The sequence below is a fragment of the Furipterus horrens genome, unplaced genomic scaffold, assembly GCF_987537825.1.
Source record: "Furipterus horrens unplaced genomic scaffold, mFurHor1.1.pri manual_scaffold_8, whole genome shotgun sequence".
In the NCBI taxonomy this organism is placed as follows: Eukaryota; Metazoa; Chordata; class Mammalia; order Chiroptera; family Furipteridae; genus Furipterus; species Furipterus horrens.
The window spans coordinates 1289106-1310483 of record NW_028327178.1 but is presented as its reverse complement, the minus strand read 5'-3'; the positions used below and the strand labels follow the sequence as shown (position 1 = coordinate 1310483).

At 65.7% G+C, this 21378-nt stretch overlaps 1 protein-coding gene across 1 annotated transcript in view; it reads left to right on the top strand.

The window, feature by feature from the left end:
* Nucleotides 1-21378, top strand: part of ZNF236 (zinc finger protein 236) — a 60010-nt gene that overhangs the window by 37384 nt on the left and 1248 nt on the right. Inside the window, exons 14-31 of the mRNA XM_090285379.1 lie at nucleotides 1165-1382; nucleotides 2116-2217; nucleotides 2525-2676; nucleotides 3580-3683; nucleotides 4677-4828; nucleotides 5975-6172; nucleotides 6820-7102; nucleotides 8968-9071; nucleotides 10440-10808; nucleotides 11171-11316; nucleotides 11403-11643; nucleotides 11984-12160; nucleotides 13566-13721; nucleotides 14847-15034; nucleotides 16321-16452; nucleotides 18142-18339; nucleotides 20054-20183; nucleotides 20665-20841. Coding sequence (XP_090141505.1) covers nucleotides 1165-1382; nucleotides 2116-2217; nucleotides 2525-2676; nucleotides 3580-3683; nucleotides 4677-4828; nucleotides 5975-6172; nucleotides 6820-7102; nucleotides 8968-9071; nucleotides 10440-10808; nucleotides 11171-11316; nucleotides 11403-11643; nucleotides 11984-12160; nucleotides 13566-13721; nucleotides 14847-15034; nucleotides 16321-16452; nucleotides 18142-18339; nucleotides 20054-20183; nucleotides 20665-20841 — 3227 coding nt within the window. The remainder of the gene's footprint in view (nucleotides 1-1164; nucleotides 1383-2115; nucleotides 2218-2524; nucleotides 2677-3579; nucleotides 3684-4676; nucleotides 4829-5974; nucleotides 6173-6819; nucleotides 7103-8967; nucleotides 9072-10439; nucleotides 10809-11170; nucleotides 11317-11402; nucleotides 11644-11983; nucleotides 12161-13565; nucleotides 13722-14846; nucleotides 15035-16320; nucleotides 16453-18141; nucleotides 18340-20053; nucleotides 20184-20664; nucleotides 20842-21378) is intronic.

The following is a 21378-nucleotide window of genomic DNA, read 5'->3' as shown; positions in this document are numbered from 1 at the left end:
AGGCCCAGCGGCTGGACTCAGTGGTCAGTGGCCTGATTCCTGGGCAGCAGCTCAGCTGTTTGCAGCTGGGTCCCCTCTGTTGGGTGGAGGGTCATGTCGGCTGCTGGGGACAGGTGCCACAGCGGCAAAGGGAGGCGGCTGCGGGGCTGAGGTGACGGTCTGAAGACTGGCCGTGTGTCCCCACAGAGCCGGTGCTGCTCAGCGGGCGTGGGCACGGGACCCTGCCCGGGGCAGGGGGGCGCGAGGGTGCCCAGCACGGAGACTGTGAACCAGTCACAGAGGCTCCTGCAGAAAAGCCGTGGAAAAGCGTGGCACAGAGACAGGAGACAGGCCTGGGACGCAGCCCCCGCCGAGGCCTGTGGGACAGCCAGGCTCCAGATCCTCCCGATTCCTCACTACGCTCTTGTCCCCGTTCTCGGAGAAGTCGTTGAGAGGGACCTGCTTCTGAGACCATGGAGTGGAGGGTGGCGTTGGGGACGCAGAGTGGACTTTGGAGCCGGCGGGTTGACGAGGCTCTGGACGTGCGGCAGTGTGTGGGGGTCTGAGCGTGGGGCCTGAGTGCTCTGATGTGGTCACTGAGCCCCTGAGGGGTTGCTGACCGTGGCGGAAGCGCCGTGGCCTGTTTTGTGCAGGGAAGACGTGACCCTAACCTGAGAACGGTCCTGCGGAAAAGCCGAGGGGCCGCGGGCCTCAGAGGCAGTCCCCGCAGCCCGGCTGAGAGACGGCAGGTGGTAGGACTTGGTCCCCAGTCCGTCCCCCAAGGTGTTTGTAGCGGTGACATCAGCCTGGAGAGGCGCTGGCTCGTTCCGTACAATTCTTTTTCTGAAACTACTGCAGAACTTGAGTGGGGGGAGTTTTACTTTGAAACACAGGGCAGCTTTTAGATTTTTTTTCACGTAAAAATCCTGGGGTGCTCTACCCCCCCAAACCCCGGCCCTTGCTGCGTCGGCGTCCCTGTGACCCGCTGAGGCAGCGCGGCGGTTTCCCAGAATCAGTGATGCTGCTCAGTTTCCCCCTGGGTGGCCGTTGCGACCTCAGACTGAAACCGTTGGGCGGGACGGCGTCCTTCAAGGGTGCGCTTACCCCTTAGCAGGAGCGCGTCCTCAGGTGGCGCGTGAGGCACGGTGCTGCCGGCGGCTGACGTGCGTCTGGCTGTTTCCGCAGCTATGAGCTGGCCCAGCAGCTGCAGCAGCACCAGCAGGGAGCGCGCCCGTCCACGCCGACGCGCAGCGAGGTGGAGGGCACGGAGCTGCAGCCGCCCGCGGACGCCGTGGACACGCCTCCCGAGGCCATGCTCGACCTGGGGCCGCAGCACGCCGTGGGCGCAGAGGACGAGGGGCTGGGCCCGCCCCTGGCGGAGCAGCCCCTGGAGGCAGATGAAGGTACAGGTGTCGGGAGCGTCACGACCAGGCCCCCCCGCCCCGCCGCTTCTCCGTCCCCGAAGGTCACAGCGCGTGCTGTGTGTGAGGGTGTGTGATGTGCGCGGGGCCTTACAGAAGCGGGACCTTCCATCCACGCCCTGCCCGCAGCCTGCCTCTGCCCCGTAGCAGGGAGAGGGCGCTGTGCTTCTGGGAAGGGTCCGCCCTGAGGCCCCAGCTTTCCCGCGGCACTGGGCCCAGGCTGCTGCAGGTCTGCCCCCAGCTTGTTCCTGGCCTGCAAGGACCTCATGCTCCTGAGCCGCCCTGTCCTTCCTCCACCGCCCACCTTGCTGCGAAGCGCCAGCGTGCCTGTGGGCAGTGGGCCCCACGCCACGGCCACGGCCCCGCTCGGGCTGCGGTCTGTGCAGGCCTGTCCTGCGGAGGTCCCAATGTGTGTTTGGTCTGCGAGGGGGCCTTTGTAGTTTCTGTCCTTCTGCTGCCTGGCACAGCGCACGTCCAGAGAGGTTTCAGTAGGTGTTGGGTGTGATGCGTGTAGAGCCTCGCGGAGGGGTGTCTGAGCTTTAGGGTGAGCTGTGAGGTGACCCTGGAACCTGAAGGTGAGGCCCTGACCACAGCGCGTGCCTGGGGGTTGCCGCCTGCATCTGCTGGACGGGGGGTGGCTGGTGGGTGAAAACTGGCTGAAGGACCCCAGTGGGAGCTCAGAAGTAACTGCTTCTCTGCACGTCCTTGCCTTCAGACAGGTTTGTGGCCCCGCAGCACTCGCTCCCGGGGCCCATGGACCAGTTTGCGGAGCAGGCGGCTGCGCCGCAGCCCTTCGAGCCAGCCAGCTTGGCGCAAGGTCAGTGCCGGGACAGAGATGCCCGCCCCCGGGTGTCTCTTCTAAGGCCCCCGAATGGCTGGTGTCAAACCACATAGCTTTCTGCGTGGGTTGCGCATGTACACCCACGTTGTCTGAGACACGCTCGCATTTTCTGGAACGCAACTCGAACAACCGTCGTGCTGCTGCTAGTCAGCCGGCCGTGGGGACTGGGGGCGCTGGGTCCACGGGGCCGCTGGGGCCGCTGTTGTTCATAGAACTGGGTCTTTGCCGCCTCCGGGCAGCCTCCGTCGTTCCCGCAGAACTCACGCGCCCCGCTTTCCCGCAGGCTTCACGGTGACAGATGCCTACGGCCCGCCGGCGCCACTCCCGCCGGCGCAGCAGCTGCAGGACTCCAGCACCCTGGAGGCACAGGCCCTGTCCCCGAGCTTCCACGCGCAGGGCCTGCTGCCGGGCCCCGGCCCCGAGCCCGTCGCCGCGGTGAGTGCCCGGCACGCTCTCGGACTCCTCACTGTCCTCACTCAGGCCTGCCTGCCCACGAGGGCGCGCTGGCCTTTCCCAGCTGAGGTCCCCGCACCTCCATGGGACCTCCCGTGGGAGCGCAGAGGGCTTTCCTTTTCCCTCCGACACGGGGGCTGTACAGCAAGCTTGCGCTACTGCAGCACAGCCTCGCCTTGCGGTTAGACGGGGTGGTCCGCAGGGAGCCGTGTGATGGCGTCTGCAGGCGTCGGGTCGCCTCAGTCACAAAGCCGGCCATGCGTGTGGGTCGTCCTCTGAAAATACAACAAAATAAACATTTAAATACACACTTAAAAAAATTTATCTTAGTCAATATGACGACATTTAGATTTTGGTTTTGAGTTTTCCATTTTTAGGAAATTTTCGGTAAGTTCTGGAAATGACTAGCCAAACAGCTACTCCCTCATTAAAGCTCCTGCTGGGGGCCTTCCCAGCGGCGGCCGGGGCCTGCGGGCCTGCGCTGCGTGGGCAGGAGGCCGCTGCTGGCGGGGGCTCCTCTCCCCACGTGGCTCCGTGACGAGCCAGGGGACGACATTTTCAGAAAGTGGGCCTTCTGTTCCCTATAAGTAAGAGCAGAGCAGACGAAAGGGGCGTCTCTCGTCAGATGTGTGAGAGAACACGGAAAGCTCTGTTCCGTGCTTCATTAAACTTCGTGTTAAAGTAAGTTAGTAGCAAAAAAGTACACACTTGATAAAATGGGCCTAAGTGGCTTTCGTTGTGAACCCGGCCTGATGCCTGCACTGACCCACTTCGGAGTTTCTCCCTTAAACCCGCATTGGTGAGTGTTGCTGCCGTGGTTGGTGGTGGTTCGTATTTATTCGTAGACACTCAGGCAGCCTGCCCTGTGCTTCTGCTGCGTTTCAGACGGCGCCTTTGATCCAAGAGCCGCCGCCAGAGGAGCTGGGCCTGCAGACACCACGCCGCCCCTTCCTGGGGGACAGCCAGGACCAGAGCCGGCGCTCCTACAGGTAGACACCGGCCGCGGGCGCTGCCGCGCTCAGGGAGTCTGGGACGTGGGGCCCACTGGCACCCCCTTTCCAAAGACAGAAGGAGGGACTTGTGACGCTCCTGCAGCTAACGGGTGGCAGGGCCAAGGGGTGGGCGCAGCGGCCTGTCTCTGGCCTGGGCATTCCGCCTCCTTGGCCGCCGCTTCCTGTCGCCGTTGGAAGCCGTCGCTGTGTTCGCAGAAATAACTTGTATTTATATTGTGCCTTTTCCCGGAGGTCCTCCTGTGGTTTATATAAAACAATCTGCGGGCCGGGTACAATGTGATTTCAGAGACGTTTAGAAAACTCCATTCATTTGTTCATTCCTCCTCCCTCCTTACCCCACCCACCCACCCACCCGTCCATCCGTCATCCACCCACCCACCCAGCCAGCCTTGAGGTGAGGCGGGTCGCTGAGCCGTGTGAGCTCTGTCCCTGCCGGTCCTGAGACAGAGGCTCCCCTGGCCTCCTGCCCAGACTGACGCCGGGCAGTGGAGGAGGAGTGGCCTGGAGTGGCTTCCTGAAGCTTCTTTGTTAGTTTCATAACCTATGAATGGAAATTTTGAAATGGATCATTATTTTCACGCTTAAAGTGAGTTAACGGATCCGGTGTCAGCTGAGGGGACACGGTACCGCCGCTCACAGGCTGAAGCAGAGTGGCCGTTCTGTCCCCGCCTCTGTCTAGACAGCACTTTGCAAACTGAGGGCCCCGGGCTCAGGGCCGCCTCTGGCTCCCGAGCAGGGGGCCCATGACTCGGGAAGAAGGGAGCGTGCCGCGGGTCCCCTCCTCCTGTCTCCGAGGGGCGGCTCTGCAGCGCGTCAGATGCGCCACGGGGCTCGTCCGCGCGCTTTGGCACCGAGGCCACGCGGGCGGCGGCTTCCCTGGCGGAGAGCCCGGTCCCGGGCGGCGGGTCAGCGGGGGGCGGGCCGTCCGAGGCGGCGCCTGCAGGGCCCTGTGCCCGCCTTGCCTTGCAGGTGCGAGTACTGCCACAAGGGCTTCAAGAAGTCGAGCCACCTGAAGCAGCACGTGCGGTCGCACACGGGGGAGAAGCCCTACAAGTGCAAGCTCTGCGGGCGCGGCTTCGTCTCCTCCGGGGTCCTCAAGTCCCACGAGAAGACGCACACAGGTCACTGTCGCCCCGCGCGGCCGCCCGCCCCTGTCCGTTTGGGGGAGGGCCTCCCGTCCCAGGCAGTGCCGGCCTGGGGGCCGGGGCCAGGAAGTGGGGTCCTGCGCGCGCGGCCTTGGTCACCGTCGCTGTCACTGGGCGCGTGCTCGGGGCGTCTGTCCTTGCTGCAGCCCCACGGTATCCCCGCGGGCACGGAGGCGCCCCCACGGTGGGTCCTCGGTGGGAGGCGTCCTGCCGTGGACAGCGGCCTGTCCGTTTTCGCGTGGACGTGAGTCAGTCCTCTGCTCAGGAATGGGGTCGCCGGGTCCTCTGACGACGCGGCTGAAGCCTCAGCGTTCCCCAGTCTGTGGCCGCGGTGGCTACCCCTGCTCCCCGTCCACCCGCAGTGGAGGACGGTCTCGAGTTCACGTTTTCTGTCAGTGCTTATTGTGGTTTTACTAGGACCGTCCTTGGGAGTGAGAATCGGGTCTGCCTGTGGGTGCGCTTTGCGTCTCCCCGGTGGCTGGTGGTGTCGAGCCTCTTGCCACGTGCTCACTGAGAAAGGGGCGCTCTGACCCCGCGCCACTTCCGTTAGGATGTCTATACCCTTATTCGGCTGTAAGAGTTGTTAAACGTGCCATCCACAGCTGTAGGACTCGCAGCTAAGTGTATCCTAAATATGTCTACCCGCACACTTAACCCGATAGTGATGTCGCTGCCCGTGCTGCGTGGGCGCCATGCGAGGCTCTGGCATCGGGGGCGGGCTGCTTGGCTCACAGCAGGGCATGGGGGCCGTCACAGTGGCGGCGGGTGGCTGCCCCGGAAGGCCCTCCCGGGGCGGAGTGGCTGCGGCAGAGAGGCCGCGCGCTGGGTACAGCTCTCGGGGGCGGCCCCTCCGGGGCGGAAAGGCAGAGGCCGGAAGGAAGCGCCGTCCTGGCTCGGGCCCTCGTCCTCAGTGGGGTGCCTTCCAAGTCCCGACTCGGCCGGGAGATAAAGCCGCTCCCGAGGCCCCATCTGCCGTTCACATGGGACCGTGAGCGCGGGTGGAGGTGGGAACCGCTAGAGCCCCAGACACATGGCCCGCTTAGGTGGGGGGCTGGCCTCTGTTAGAGAGGGGCTCTCGGGGCTTGTAACGGGACGCGTCTGTCCCCTTGCCCTGTCGCCCAGGCGTGAAGGCGTTCAGCTGCAGCGTGTGCAATGCGTCGTTCACCACCAACGGCAGCCTCACCCGGCACGTGGCGACGCACCTGAGCCTGAAGCCGTACAAGTGCCCGTTCTGCGAGCAGGGCTTCCGCACCACCGTGCACTGCAAGAAGCACATGAGGCGGCACCAGGCGGGGCCCGGAGAGGCCGCCGCCGCGGGAGGTACCGTCCGCCGGCTGGTTCAGGCTTGGTAGCCGGGTGCCCAGGCAGCAGTGGGTGAAGGCACAGGCCTCCCATAAAACTCACGTTCGTATCAGGACAGCAGTGCGTCCTCACCTCCCTGACAGCTGCAGGCCGAGGACCCAGCCCCCTCCTGGGCGGCGCACACTGGCCGCGGCCGTCTCCGGTTCACGCCACAGGGGTCTGCCGTGGCGCCGCGTCCCGTGGCCGCCCACCCCGCCTCCCCTGGCGCTTATCGCAGACGTGCCTGCTGCTGGCGAGCACGGGGCTGCACGCACTCAGACGCTGCACGCATGCCGTGCCTCCCGTGTTCTGTCCTTCCCTGTGGGAGGGCGTGGAGCCACACCCGGTCTCGCGGGGGCAGCCAGAGCGCTGAGAGAGCGCGTCAGCCCTCGGGAGACCCGTGCTCGCCACTCGCGCTGTCCCGCGTAGTCGGCCTGAGCCTGGGTCGGGGGCCGTGGCACTGGGCACACGAACCTGCTGACGTGAGGCGGGCGGGAACCCTCCAGACCTGCCCCTGCCACTCACCTGCTGCTCCGAGTTACCAGCGTGAACCACACACAACCAGTCGGTTTGCTGGTCTGTTAAAATCTGCAGAGGATGAGACCCTCTCCCTGTGCTTGGTGCAGACATGTGCCTGGAGGAAGAGGAAGAAAACTCCGAAAGGAACTCGTGCAGAAAGGCGCGCCCCGAGGTCATCACCTTCACGGAGGAGGAGACGGCGCAGCTGGCCAAGACCCAGCCGCGGGAGCGCGCCACCGTGTCGGAGCAGGTGCTGGTGCAGTCGGCCGCGGAGAAGGACCGCGTCAGCGAGATGAGGGACCGGCAGGCCGAGCTGGAGGCCGAGCCGCGGTTCCCCAACTGCTGCTCCTACTGCCCCAAGAGCTTCAAGAAGCCCAGCGACCTTGTCAGGTGGGCGCGTGTGGGGCGCAGGCGGGGTGCCGCTCTGTCCCTCTGGCCAGTGTCAGTGCCCTCGGGGAGGCCCTTCTGAGCTGGGGGCCGGCACCGGGATGGGTGCTTTCCTGAGTTAAGGCTTCAGGCTGGTTTAGGTTTCGAAGCTTCTTTTTGAGTGTGAACTAGAGATTTGCTGGTGCTTATTTCTACATGGGCTGTGGTTTCGTTAAAAAAAATAACAAGTTTAATGACTCATTGGGGTGGACCCGGGGCCACACTTTGTGGGGGCGCCAACCACGGCGGGGGCCCAGCAGCCCCATACCCTGCTGGTCTGCAGGAGGACGGAGCCCAGGCAGCAGCCAGACCAGGAGGGCGTCATGGGGCAGGTTGGCCGGTCACAGCGATGACAGGAGCGGGTCCAGCGGGGGGTGGCCAGTGCCACCAGGAGGACGCACGAGTGACAAAGGAGACCGAAGTGCCACCTTCTCTTAAAATGTCTCAGGGGTGCTGTGGACCTGGGGGCACTGTGGGGAGAGGCCGAGGGTTCGTCATGCAGGGTGGGTACTGGGACGGAGCCGCTCCCTGCCCGACCGCGTCCACAGGGCGCCCACGGCGGCAGGCAGCGCAGCGGCTGGTTAGCTGCCCGGTGGCTGCTGGGTCCGCCCTGCTCCCAGGGGCGGGGCTGCACCCGCGGGTCTCTGCCTGGTGGGAAGGGAAGCGCGTTGGGCGCGTGGGCCTCTGAGAGCCCAGAGGAGTGGACTGCTGGGCCCCAGCAGCGTCTCTCGGGCCAGCGGGCGTCTGAGGGGCCACCCTGGCCTCCAGGCTTGGGAGTGAGGCGAGAGCAGGTCAGCGAGGCGTGAGGACGGGCCCGGGCGCTGTGCTCTCAGGGGCCCAGGGAGCGTGTGAGCGGCTGGTCGGAGGCTCGGGGTCCCTGGCAGTGACGCGGCAGCACCCGGATGAGAAGGCTGTCCCGGGTGGGCTGCCTGCGTCACCCACGTGGTGGCCTCTAGGCACCGGCCAGGCTGAGTGGCCTGTGTGGACGGGAGGAAGGAGGGCCAGCCCTGCGAGGTTGGCCGCACCGTTGTGACCTCTGCATCCAGGTGACGGGGCAGGTGGCCGTCACGCCCAAGCACAGCTGGGCTCACCCTCTAGTTTCCGCCCCACATGATGACCCCTTAAGGCCCCTCCCCCTCCCTTTACATTCCAGGCCAAGGTCCAGGTGAGTGAGGCAAAGCAGACGGAAGCCAGCCCTGGGGCTGCGTGCGAAGGTCGCGTGCCCCCCAGGGCTGACCGCTGTCAGTGCTCATCTGAACGTCCACATGCGCTGGCCAAGTTCTGAAGTCCTGGTTGCAGTGAACTTGCGTGGCGCTGGGTCTGGGAGATGGCTCTGGGCGGCCCCTGCACACCTGCCCCGCCCTGGGCGTGAGGGTCCTGCGCACAGTGCTCGGCCAGTGCCAGCTCCCAGGCCAGCGGCCGGCCCGGGGGCACCGTCATGCTGACTGATGTCGTTTGCTCTTTGTAAATGCTGAGACCGGGCAGCAGCCCTGCGCACGGCTTCAGCCATGTGCGCTCCTTCCCGCCCCGGCCGCGCCTGCGTTGCCCGTGGCCCTGCTGTGACAGTTCCCGTCTCGTGATTCGCGGGGATGCTTTGGTTTTGGAGACAGCAAGCCCCGTTTTCATCAGCCTTGCGGATTTTATGTTTTTGGGGTTTGTTTGTGGAGCTTTATGTAGAGGGTGAAGCTGAAAGGTTTTGTTTGGTCAGATTTATTCAGTACACACAACTTGCGTTTGTGTGGACAGTCGTGAACTTAAAGTCACGAAGGTGTTGTAAACGCGTGACCCACGAGGAGCAGGAGCGCTGATTTACACACACTTCCTGGCAGGCACGTGCGGATCCACACGGGCGAGAAGCCTTACAGGTGTGACGAGTGTGGGAAGAGCTTCACTGTGAAGTCCACTCTGGATTGCCACGTGAAGACGCACACAGGTGAGAGCTGGGCCACCGTGCGATCAGCACCGTAAACACTCTCAGAATTACAGAGGGCGTGAAATAGAAACTAGGGAATGGGGGTCAAAGGGTTCTTCATGGCTCACGTCGGGAAAGGGAGGGACCAGGCCCCAGATTTCTAGGGGTAGCTTGTCTCGAGTTCTCATTCAGGCATACGTGACCTTGTTAGAAAGATGGTCTCTCAGTCTCCTTGAGGCCAAAGGGATTGGGTTTGTTGAGGTTTTGTAAACACTGGCGTTTAGCCAGCCTGACCGTGGTTGTAGGGGAGTGATTGTTTTCCCGTGGGGGAAAGCCGGGTTAAGGAAACGGTTCCGGGCAGTTCCCACAGCCTCTTTCTCTTCGCCATGCAACTGATGGACCGAAGGTTAATTGTCCTCATTGAACGGCCACGCCTTTGCATCCCGGTCCTGCTGTGTGCATGAGCTGTTAGTGCGGAAGGCTCCGCCCTGCACCCGGCGTGGACCCTGGACACCACGTCCAGCCACCCGTCAGAGCCTCTGGCCCGCACGTGGCAAGTGGGGAGTTAAGTCACTCCCAGTGGGTACCGGTGTTGTTACTCTGATTCAGAGAATGGCGACTGTCAAGCTAATTTATTGTCCTCGTTTTGGTTGTAAGCAGAACTAACCCGAAGAGCACAGTGGAGTTTCATGCATTTGCATGAAGCTCTATGATTCTCTTACTGTGGGTCACTGTTTGGAACTAAGTCAGCAGATGTGACCCAGCAGGGCTCTCCCGTGGGCAGTTTTCCTGTTGGTGGCGAGGGTGCAGCGTCCGTCCCGGGTGGCACTGTGGCCGGCTGAGGGCCAGGGACCCGCCCCCTGCCCGGGCGTCCTCGGGTCTGCCCTGGCGCTGACCGCACAGGGCTCGGGTGGCCGCACCTCCAGGGGCTCACTGTCGGCTCCTGCGCACTTGGGAGAGAAAGCGGGGTCCCTGAGACAAAGGCCGGGGCCTCGCTCTCCCTGGTCTGCATCCCGCCAGCCTGTCTCTGGGAAAAGTCAGCGTTGGTTGGGGAGCCGTGGGGGGAAGTGAGACCGGGATCCTTCTGCTCCCAGTCGCTCCAGGGCACCCTGGGGCCCTCAGGAGTGCCTGTGTGGCCTCGAGGACGTCCTGCGTGCGGGGAGGGGCCGCGTCCCGGTGCCGGGCGCGCAGTGGCAGCACCAGCTCTGCGAGCCCAGGGCTCACGCTCCCGGGGACTTCTGCCTCTGCTGGCTCCCGGGCGCCCCCTCCGCAGGGAAGAGCTTGGAGCTGAGGTGTCAGCGTGCCCGCGGCCGAGTCAGCAGCGGCTGCCCCTGAGCGTCCCACGGCCTGCAGGGCGGAGACGGGGTGCTGACGCCCGGCCCCCCGCAGGTCAGAAGCTCTTCAGCTGCCACGTCTGCAGCAACGCCTTCTCCACCAAGGGGAGCCTGAAGGTGCACATGCGCCTGCACACGGGCGCCAAGCCCTTCAAGTGCCCTCACTGCGAGCTGCGCTTCCGCACGTCCGGCCGCAGGAAGACGCACATGCAGGGCCACTACAAGCCCGACCCCCGCAAGGCCCGGAAGCTGGCGACGGCGCGCAGCCCGACCGAGGCTCTGCCTCCCGCCGGCCTGCTGAGCCCGGCCCCCGCCGACCCCAGCGTGCTGATCATGAACAGCTCGGTGCTGGCCGGCCAGTTGGACCCCAGCCTGCTGCAGCCCGGGCTCGTGAGCCAGGCCGTCCTCCCCGGCTCCGTGTCAGGTACGCCCGCCCGGCGGCGTGGGCAGACCGGCGTGCGGGGGTGGGGGGGCCCGGCCGTCTTCCTGGGCTGGGACCCGGGCGGGACCCCGGCCTGGCAGAGCGCAGGCCTTGCTGGTTAGTCTCGGGCTCCTCGGCGCGGCCCCCCTGAGCCGCGGGCCCTGGTGGGCACAGCGGCTGTCCGTCTCACCGGCAGGTCCGTGAGGTCCGTGCACGGTGCAGCGTGCCCGTTAGTCCTCGTTAACCAGGTCACGGTTGCTGCGCATGTGTAAAACCCGCGTGTGTCTAAAGCCCTGTATGAAAACGAGTTTCTTCTGCCTAAGAGCCTTCCCTGATGTCCCTGCACCCCTGTCTTGCTCCAGCAGCCGGCGGGGACTGGACGGTGTCCCTGAGCGACGGGAGCCTGGCCGCCCTGGAGGGCATCCAGCTGCAGCTGGCGGCCAACGTGGTCGGGCCCAACGTGCAGATTTCCGGCATCGACGCTGCCGGCATCAACAACATCACGCTGCAGGTGCGGCCCCGGCGTGGTCCCCGCCGCCCGGGGGGTCTGAGCCGCACCGAGCGTGAGGCCCATCGCGGTCTCTGTGCTGCTTTCAGATCGACCCCAGCGTTCTGCAGCAAACCTTGCAGCACCCCAGCCTGCTGGCCCAGCCGCTGACGGGGGAGCCGGGCGCGGCCCCGCACGGCGGCTCCCTGCAGGCCGCGGACAGCCCCGTGCCGGCCAGCGTCGTCATCCAGCCCCTCTCAGGCCTGTCCTTGCAGCCCGCGGTGACCTCCGCCAACCTGACCATCGGCCCGCTGTCAGAGCAGGACTCCGTGCTGACCGCCAGCAGCGGCGGTAAGGGCCACTCGGGCCTCGGCCAGCGGAGGGCCGGCTTCCGCGCGGAACCGCGGGTTTAGTTTGGGGCACTGGGGCGTCGTTTCTTCTCCGGGTGACCCTCGCGCACAGCGGCGGTGCCTCAGTTCTCGCACGTAGATCACAGCCCTCACGGGAGCAGTTCCTCCCGTTGCCTGCCTCGTGCTTAAGGCTTTCTTATCTTTGTAGCTGGGGGAACTGCAGGGGACTGATTTCACTTCCAATCTCTCTTTAAAATAAGTTTTACAAAAATGTGTTTAATAGAAAAAAGAGAACAGTGTGTTCTTAGCCCAGCTTTGTCTTGTTCTGTAACGGTGACCAGGGACTCAAGAGCTGGCCCAGGCGATGCCGTCGCAAGGCTTGGTGTCCACCGCCAGCGGCCCCCACGAGATCACCCTGACCATCAACAACTCGAGCCTCAGCCAGGTCTTGGCGCAGGCCGCGGGGCCCGCCGCGTCGGCCGCGGGGTCCCCGCAGGAGATCACCCTCACCATCTCGGGTCAGTCCCTGCCTGTGCTGAGTGTGCTCTCGCCCGCTGCTCCGGTCTATCTCGTTTCCCTTGTTTTCTGCGCAGCCCGCCCTGCATACAGCCAGCTGGGGCTCAGTGAAAACGGTGTCCCTGCCCAGGTCTGGTAGCGGAGGTTAAACGGACAGTTGCTCCCCGTTTGAGTCCGTGACTTTCCTCACATACTTTTGTTGAGCAAGGAGCACAGACCGCAGCTTCAGCATCGCACCCTCGCTCTGTCCAGCGACAGGGGTGCAGCCAGGGTGGCCTGTGGGTTGTGCAGGAGTGTAGGGGGCCCACGCGCCCCGTCTTCCCAGGTCCTGCCTGGATTGTGCATGAAAACGTGGACTCTGCTCAAACCCTGGGAAGGGAGGAGCCAGGTCAGAGTCCCCTCTGGCAGCGCAGGGCACGTGGAATTGGCCAGAGGACCCTGCGCGCCCGTCCCCAAGCTCACACAGGCCCGCAGTCAGGCTGTTCCCCTCCCCAGGCGCTCTGGCCAGCGGCACGCAGCCGTCCCTGGGTTACGTGGCCCGGACTGTGAGCCATTCGTGGGTCGCTCGGGTGGAGGCGGGGCCCACCCTCGCCTCTCCAGACCATCTCGCCCGCGGGCAGCGACGGTCTGCGGTCTCGTGTTTTCAGGCCAGTTGCTCACAGAACTGTGTGAAGCAGGGTGCCCGGGGGGAGGCCCAGATCTTAGGGGGCAGTGACTGCCCAGGAGGGCTGCACGCCCCTCGTTGCCCTGCTCACACTGCGGCGTGCAGCTCCCGGCCTGCCCGCGCGCCGACGATGCCCGCAGTTGGGACATGGCCGCCTGTTCTCTCCGACACCTTCTCCTCCCGGTTTCGTCAGCTGTCTGCCTCATGCCCAGCTCCACAGAATGTTTGAAAGGCCACTTGCCTTTGTCCGTTATTTCGAAAGCGTTTGGCGTTGTCGCCAGTGAAATGCCAGCACGCGTGACTCCCGCGTTCACCTGAGTCTGTGCTCTCGGGTCGTCTGCATGTCCCAGTCGCTGAGAGGCTGCGGTGAGCAGGCAGAGGGCTGTGGCCGGCACCCGTGGGGCACGCTGGGGCTCTGGCAGGGCCACCCCTGGGCGCCCGGTACAGGAGGTGATGCCCCTCTGATCCGTTTCAGCTCACTTTGCGGCCCCTGGCCGTCCACCACCCTTGGAAGTGTTTCCAAGTCCGTTCAAGTTCTGTTCAGCAAAGCGTGCAGTTTAAGTGCCTGCTCGCTGCGTTACAGCAGGACAGTGAAGGCTTCAAAAGGGCCAGCAGCTGCTCTCGTTGGGGAAATGAGCCTCACGGTCCCGTTTTCGCGTTCCTGTGAACGTGGGGCGCACGGCGACGTGCCCCGAGGCGGGCCCCGTGCTGCTGCAGCTCTCACAGTGCCGCTCTCCGTGCAGGGCAGGACCTGCTGCAGCACAGCTCCGGAGGGGGCGGCGAGCTCAACGGGACCATCAGGCTGTCCGCGCCCGCCGTCGGGAGCCCATCCGCAGGCGCCACCCTGACTATCAGCAACGACCAGCTCCTCGCCCCGGGCACCGCGCTGGCCACCGCAGGTACGCCCGGGCGCTGCAGCCACGGAGGGCGCCCCGGCCCGGGACGCGGGCCCTGTGCTGTCCCGGGCGGTGTCGTCACGACGGTCGGGGCTCGGGGGCACGGCTCTGTCAGGGTTACCCCCAGTCGGAGGTTCTGCCTTGTAAGGAGCAGAGGCGCGCAGTCAGACCTCGGCTCTTGAACGTCTAGGTTCTCAGAGAGTTTGGTTCTCGACCGCGTTGTTCGCACGATAAAGGTCTCAGCTGTGTCCCCGAACGTGGGATCTGGATTCTCGACCCGACAGTCCTTCACGCCGACTCCTCTGTGATCGGCCACCATCCCGGGGTCACTAGCACGCACCGCGGCGGGGCTCACGGGGCGGGTCCCGTTCGCTGGGTGAGCGGGAGGACGGGGCGTGGGCACAGTGTGCGTGCATTGTCTGTGTGCACACGTGTGTGTTATGCCTGCAGCTGAAAACTGAGAACAGGGGTTGTTGCCGGTGCCACCGGGAAGTGGTTGGTGCATCGCGTCGCCAGGAGGTGCCGGCTCTCTGAGCCCCAGGAAAAAGGCCTTTCTCTGCCCGCGTCTGTCCCGATGGCTGCCTTCCTCGTCTCATTGGCTCAAAGGGGAAGATATTTAAAAGTTCTGTAGTGCTTTCCAAAGAAAATGGAGTTATGCAGGAGAAATGAGTGTCGCGCGGATTGCGGGAGCTTTACCTGCCGGCCCTGCTTCAGCACGAGTGGGGACGGGGCGGGGGGCGGGGGACCGGACCGCGAGCAGGTGGATGGTCCGCTCCCGCTCTGGGGCCGGGCGCTGCGCAGCGGACCGCAGACGCTGCTCTGCAGGTTGGTCTCTGGTGCCACAGGGGCTGGGCCCTGGACGTCGTGGCTGGAGTTTCCTCTCGTGGGTAGCTGTGAGCCCGAAAACCCTCCTTCGCCCACTCTGTTCTCTGTGCTACATGTGAGAAGCAGCGTGTGTGTGTGTGAAGACATCTAGAGACTACAGAGCTGCCCTGCAGGGGGAGTCAGAGAGCCTGTGGTTGGTGTGACGACGCAGCTCAGGACTCGGACGGTGACGGCTCCTCGGGAGAGCTGTCCTCCCCACAGCCCCGGCCGCCCCACTGATGTGCGTGTCTGGCCTCTTCACAGAACTCGGCACGGTGGCCGGCAGCCTCTCCTCCACGGCCCCGGCCTCCCCGCCGGCCATCTCTGCGCAGAACCTGGTCGTGTCTTCGTCCGGCATGGGGGCCGAGGCCAGCGTCACCCTGACCCTGGCTGACACGCAGGGCCTGCTCTCGGGAGGACTGGACACTGTCACACTCAACATCGCATCTCAGGTGGGTGCACGCTGGTCCCGTCACGGGCTCTGGGAGCCCATTAACGGGGTCTTCCTAAAGTACGTCTTCTGAAGGTTTTTTTTTGAAACTGGAAGTGTTTTTTCTGATTATAAAAGTAACATGTAATATGTTAAATACAGAAGGGGAAAATAAGAAAATTCAGAAAGTGCAAAAAAATAATTTTTAAAACAGCTATGCAAGGGGGCCCCCATTGAACTTGTCAGTGACAGCCCTTTCGCACCTTCTCGCCCTCTCGTCCGCGTGCACCGTGCGGTGGCGGCAGAGGGGAGCCCACGTGCGGCTGTGCAGCGTGGGCTCTGACGGCAGGCGGGACGGCCGCGGCAGTGCCCGCGGGTGGACCGTGTGCGCGGCGTCCTGCTCTGCAAATGAGCTTCCCGAGGGTGCGAGCCGCCACCCGGGGAGGCGCTGTGTCCTGGGAGGCGTGGAGTCCAGACCCTGTAAACCTGGTGGGTTAACTGGACAGGTCCCAGTTAATTACAGCCCGCCGTTGTGAGGACGGCCAGGTTCCCACGTGGGCTGGTCACGGTGGTGAAGCCCCGATGCAGCCGGAGCTGGGGCTCTGCTCCCCGCGGCCTGTGCGCTGGGGGAGCGAGACAGCAAAGAAATGGGTTCAGGGAGCGATGCGGACCAGACGCGCGTGCCCACGTGCCTTCAGTGGCCGGAGGCCTCCGTCGGCGTTCGCATGAGGAATACTTGGTATTCGCGCTGGCAGCACCCGTGCCGTGCGAGGAAATCACGTGACTCAGGGTTTGAGTTCACCTTCATTTCGAGGGGCCCTCACTGCCCCTCCCGCCCGCCCGCAGCCGTCCGTCCTGCCTCACGGCGCCGCGTCCGCTCGCTGCCCCTGCCTGCGCTGAGCCTCGGCTGGCGGCTTCGGGCTGGGAGCGTGCTCCCCGTGAGCCAGTGAGGGCCCTCGGCTGCCCCTGGCGTCTGGGCCGGCCTCCCTCACTGAGCTCGCTGCGTCCGAGGTCGTCCAGTTGTGGCGTGTCTCACACTCACTCCGCTCCGTGCAGGCTGCCGGGGGCCGTCCCCACTCTGTGGCCGCGGGAGGAGTGCTGCTGGGGACTTGCGCACAGGAGCCAAGGGGACGTGGGTCCTCATTAGGGGCTGGGCACCTCGGGCAGAGCTGCCGAGTCCCGAGCCACCTTGGACTGGCTTCTGAGGGCCCGCCCCTCGTTTTCCAAAGCGACGACCCTGTTGCCTGGCTTCTGCGCGGGCGCTGGGTCTGTCCCGTGATGACGCCTGAGCTGGGGTCCCCTTTGCAGGGCCAGCAGTTCCCAGCCTTGCTTGCCGACCCCGCGCTCTCGGGTGCCGGAGGAGCCGGCCCCCCGCAGGTCATCCTCGTGAGCCACACCGCACAGCCGGCGTCTGCCGCCTGCGAAGAGATCTCCTACCAGGTACAGGCATGCGTGGGGCGCGGGTGTGGGCTGCGCAGTGTGTGTGCCTGGGGGTCCGAACCCCACGTGCGCCTGGCTGATACCGGAGAGCGCTCCCCCCGAGACGCGTGTGCCACGCAGGGAGTCCGTGGGGGGCGGGGCTGGCTTTCAGGTGACTGGTGTCGGCTGGGACCTGCTCCTGGCCGGACCTCGCAGGGCAGTTTCCTCGCCTTTTGCCCTTTTCGTAGGTTTCGTTGAAACCCCTTTGCTGATCTTTGAGTTGTTACACTTCTCATGTACACATATGTGTGCGTGTGTGTGACATTTTGTCGTTTGGTCTTCTGGAAATGCATGTTTTGGGGAGACCAATACATTTAGTGAGTGATAGTTCTAAACACAGAAGAACCTAAACCCTCTTTTCCTAAAGCTTTCCGAGGTACACGTCAGAGAGAACCCGAGTGGGGGAGGCACTCAGCAAGCGTGACGCCTGAGCAGTTCTAGCAAACAGGCTTTTCAGGGGGTGGGGGCTTTTCTGGAAAGAGTGGTCACAGCCAGTGCCAGGGTTTCCCTGGTCTCGCTGAGCTTCAGTCGGCAGAAGGGTTACGTCGGTCACAGGGACGGACTCAGGGACGGACTCAGAGGGCACAGGACTCAGACACACGCGAGGTTCTCACCGTGCAGCTCACGCTCCGGCGTGTGCTCCCTGCTCACGGGAGGTGCTGGCTCAGAAGTGACTGTGCACCGACCCCCGTGGGCGCGGGCCACGGATCCGAGGCGGTTGGCGCGCCCCGTCCGCGTCCCGGCCTCCTGGGTCAGCAGCTGCAGCGTCCCTCACGGCGGTGGCTTTCAGACTGCTTTTGATGCCCAAGACATATCTCGTCCCGAGTCCTGAACACATGCTTGTTCCTTATCTCTGCACGCGCAGACACGTAGACAGGCGCGCCTGACAGTGTCACGTGGTGACCCCGAGACACGCGATGTGGCGGCTCTGCCTCCGCTCGCCCGGCCGCCGCCACCTCAGTCCTCGTCACTGCGGTCCCCACCGCTGTCAGAGCGCCCAGCAGAAATCCCTGGCTGCTGTTCGGTGTGTTTCTGCCCATTTCCCCCGTTGCTGCCTGTTCCAGCGAGACACGCCGGCGAGCTGCGAACAGTGAGCCCGGTGACGGGTCCCACCCGCCTTCTCTGTGACTATTATCCTTCCCTTCCACATGGGCTTCCACCTGCAAAACTGAGCCCGTCCACAAACGCTGGGCCGGAAGGTCCCCTGCCTGAGGTGCTGACGCAGGGGACCCGTCGAGTGATCAGGACGCGCACTGAGGGCCGTGACCCAGAGTTTGGGGAGAACCCTTGCATCGGGTCAGAAGCCAAACGCGCTTTATGCTGCGGGTGTGGGGCGCCCCCTCCCACCGGAGCCGCAGCGCCTCCTCGCCGCGTCCCTCGTGGGCGCAGAAGCAGCGCCTGCGCAGACGGCTCCCCCGGGTCCTGGCCTGTCCCCGTCGTGGAGCTGCCCCCACCCGGCAGGCGGGCCCTGGCTCGGAGGTGGGGGACAGGCCCCAGTGGGCGGCAGGCGGGCAACCGGGTGTCGCCCGTGAAGGGCGTCCTGAGTGGCAGGTGTGCCTGGGCACCGAGACCTGCTGACCCTGCCTGAGGGGACTGTGGACCTGCGGCCAGCTGCCCCGGGAGTAAAGCCTGCCTTCCCACCCGCCCCAGGTGACCGACGTCGCCGCCCACCTGGCCCAGGGAAGCCCACCCGAGAAGGAGGGCCGGCTGCACCCGTGCACGCAGTGTGGCCGCAGCTTCGCCTCGTCCACGCTGCTGCAGCAGCACAGCAGGGACACGCACGGCCGTGAGCGCATCCACGTCTGCCCTGCCTGCAGCAAGGCCTTCAAGCGGGCCACCCACCTCAAGGTGCGTGCCCCCCAGGGACTGCCCCTCCGTGGGCCTGGGGAAGCGGGCCGGGCGGGCAGGTGTGTTTCCGGGGTGCTGAGTCACAGAGGAGCCAGTGTCTGATGCCCAAGGGAAAGGACACCCGGCACCCTCAGGTGGCAGGCGGTAAGGAGCGGGCTGCGGGAGACGGGAGGTGCCCTGCGTGCTGGCGAAGCTGCGCCCCGTGAGCCCCGGGCTGGGGACCCGGGAGGCCCCCGACCAGCACCCGCCTGGGAGTCGGCCCTGAACCTGCCCCGGGCCCTTCATGGCAGCAGCGTTTGTAGCCACAAGCACCTGGACGTGACCTGAGGGCCCAGGGCGACGGAAGTGACGTCACGTGGGACGTGCACGGGGCGGAGACGAGACGGGACGAGCTCAGGGAGGGGTTTCCAGGCCACGTCTGTGATGGGCGTGGTGGCCCCACGCTCCCCTCTCAGCCTCGCCGGCGCCCTGCTCAGGGAGCCCCAGGCCTGTGCTGCCCTTGCCCTGTGTTCGGGGTCAGCAGCCCCGCGGCAGCGGCCTGAGAGGGGGGCTCCCGGTTCTGGGACCTGCCCAGAGCAGAACGAGCTCTTCCTGCCGAGGGCCGCGGCGGTGAGCTTGGAGCGGCCGCTCCTGGCTGAGGACCAGCCAGCGAGCTGGCCCGCCCTCGGGTCTGGCCCAGCCGCGCAGCCCCCGGGACGCTGGTCACTGAGCAACGTCTGCAGCTTCCGGACTCTCAAGTGACAGCGTCAGCACTCGCCTCGCAGGGCTCTTCGAGGAACGTAACGTCTTGCTCAGGGGCCAGGCGTGCTTAGCTCGGTGCAGAGAACCCCGTGACGTTGAATAGAACAGAGAACAAAGCCTCTTAAAGAGGAATCGAGTGAAGCGGTTGGAAAGTTCCCTGAGGCATTTTAGGTGACACGTGTCACTGCGTTTGCGGTGCAGCGCTTCCATCAGCACTCTGACGTGGCGTCACTCCGTCGGAAAGACCGACCTGGCTGTTTAGTGCCCAGAGGTCCCTCTGTTGCTGGCCTTCAGAAACTGGTGACGTAAACACCTGTGATGCGTTTTACCAGAAAAGGAAGTGCTCACAGTGACAGGTTCATTCCAAAGGGACCCAGGGGCCCGCTCCCGGTGGCCGAGGCAGGGACAGCGGGAGGCAGGGGAGAAACGCGGTAGAATTGGACCGGAAGGCGCAGCGCACGGGGAGCCTGCCTGCGTCCTGAACTGGCGTGAATGGCCGGGTTGAGTGACGAGACGAGCAAGGCGGACGGGACGGGACCCCTCTCCTGTGCAGACATCCGGGTGCTTCACGCAGACGCTGCCCCCTCCAGAGCCCAGGCTGGGGGCTGGGTGAGCGCAGACTGGCCCACGTGACCGCGGCCCGGGGACCGGCAGCGGCAGCAGCCAGGAGCACGGCGCCCACTGATGGGACAGGGTGGGGGTGGGGCTCGGCCCCCGACGCCCACAGCCCTGGTCTCACTGTGAGAGAAGCGCAGACCTCAGTGGCGGGTCGGCCTGCAGGGTGCCCGGCCGGCCCTCCTGTCACTGGCCGTGTGGTCAACGGCCAGAGGCCTGGGACGGGCCCAGAAACGCGGCCCGGGCCTCCCCCATGGGCCTCAGGCCCGGCCCCACCGCCCCGTGGCCCCCGCTCTTCCCCCTTGTCGAGTGGGCAGCGCCCCGCGGCCGCCCCTCAGCCCCGCGTGGTCTCCCGCAGGAGCACATGCAGACCCACCAGGCGGGCCCCTCCCTGAGCTCGCAGAAGCCGCGGGTCTTCCAGTGCGACGCCTGCGAGAAGGCCTTCGCCAAGCCCAGCCAGCTGGAGCGCCACAGCCGCATCCACACCGGTGAGCGCCTCGCCCCCTGCTGGTGTCCCCCCGTCACTGGACGGGTCGGCCCCTCCCTTGTGGCACCAGCGGCCTCGCCCTCAGCCCCACCCTCTCCCTGTTGGGGGGGCGGGGGGGCCCATCCCAGGGACCCCTGTCTCCCGCCCTCAGCCTCTGCAGGCTGCCCTGCTGCCGGGGGTGGGGGTGGGGGTCCTGGGGCCTGTCCCCTTCTCTCCCCGGTGCAGCAGAGGCCGTGCGGGGCCGGCTCTGACGCGGGTCTCGGGTCCCGGAGGCCCCCGCTCCGCGGCCCGGCGGATCAGGAGTGCGCTGAGCGAGCCGCCCGCTCCTCTCCCTTCCGAGCCCTTGGGACCCTCAGCGCCGGCCGCCGGCCTTGTCACTGCAGGGGGGCGGGGGGCGGGGGAGGGGCCCAGCGTGGCCCCTGGGAGCCCCATTCCTGCCGGCCGCACCCGCACTGCACCCTTGACGCCGGGTCTGCCTGCAGGGGAGCGGCCCTTCCGCTGCGCGCTCTGCGAGAAGGCCTTCAACCAGAAGAGCGCGCTGCAGGTGCACATGAAGAAGCACACGGGCGAGCGGCCCTACAAGTGCCTCTACTGCGTCATGGGCTTCACGCAGAAGAGCAACATGAAGCTGCACATGAAGCGGGCGCACAGCTACACAGGTGAGGCCCCGCGTGCCCCGGCGGTCGCCGCGGCGTGTCCCTGAGTGGTCGGTCCCCGTGTCCCCAAGTGGCCGGCACTCGGGCCCCGAGGGGTCAGCGCTGCGCCCTGTCCGCGGGGGCCGGGGCAGCCCCTTTCCTGCGTGCGGGCCAGCGGATGCGGGAGCGGGGAGCCCGTGTGGGGCCTGGGCCGGCTGCGGTGGCCCGGTGCTCACAGACGGGCCTGTCTCCATGTCGATGCATGACGTCGGGGCTGGGCTGTCGTGGTGTGGCCCCCTGCTGTCCCCCACAGAGCCCGGGCACGCTCTGGCCACCGTGGAGAAGGGTGATGGCCAGCCGCCGCCAGCTGCCGGGTGCACACGGAGCTCAAGTGCACTCAGGGGTTGGGGGGTGTGGCCCGTGAGTGGCGGCGCTGGCCTGTGGTGACAGGCGCAGGCCGGGGTTTCGGGCGACAGAGGCAGAGGACGCTGCCGTGCGGGTTCGGAGGGGGACGGTCTGTTTCGGCAGCTCTGCCCGGCAGCCCTCCTGTCAGGACGGGAA